General features: G+C 55.2%; 1 protein-coding gene across 1 annotated transcript in view; it reads right to left on the bottom strand.

Moving 5' to 3' along the window:
• LOC119589040 (phenoloxidase-activating factor 2-like) overlaps positions 1-424 on the bottom strand; it is a 7,658-nt gene that overhangs the window by 2,789 nt on the left and 4,445 nt on the right. The window contains exon 2 of the mRNA XM_037937616.1: positions 132-357. Coding sequence (XP_037793544.1) covers positions 132-357 — 226 coding nt within the window. The remainder of the gene's footprint in view (positions 1-131; positions 358-424) is intronic.

The raw sequence follows: 424 nt of genomic DNA, 5'->3' as shown, positions 1-424 counted from the left end.
CCATCGTATCCTCCCTCTCCTACACTACACTCTAACCCCGTTATCTCCACGCCCTCTTTCTCCCCTTCTCCCCTTTTTCCTCTCGCCTTACCCCCCTCCCTCTATCCCTTACCCTCCTCTCCCTCTCTCACCTGTGATTAGATTGTCATTGCATTGCCACCACTTGACGCAGGTACAACTCGAAGTAGGCGTCGGCTGTGTCTGCGGACCGCTGTTGCAGTCCCCGGCGATGAGGCAGATTAAGTCGTCGGGGGAAATGTTAGACGTGTCAACGGCCTGCCGCGGGAGCCTGGTTGCCGTCGCCGCCATGGCCCACAGCACTGTCAGGGCGCCCACAGCTATGATTCGCGTGTGCATCTTCGGAGAGAGAAGATTTTGTTATGTTCTGTGATGATGGGGCTATATGGTATCTCTATAAGGATTA

Source organism: Penaeus monodon, chromosome 25 (assembly GCF_015228065.2).
Source record: "Penaeus monodon isolate SGIC_2016 chromosome 25, NSTDA_Pmon_1, whole genome shotgun sequence".
NCBI lineage: Eukaryota > Metazoa > Arthropoda > Malacostraca > Decapoda > Penaeidae > Penaeus > Penaeus monodon.
The sequence above is the reverse complement of the archived record's forward strand: the minus strand, read 5'-3'. Positions and strand labels throughout refer to the sequence as shown.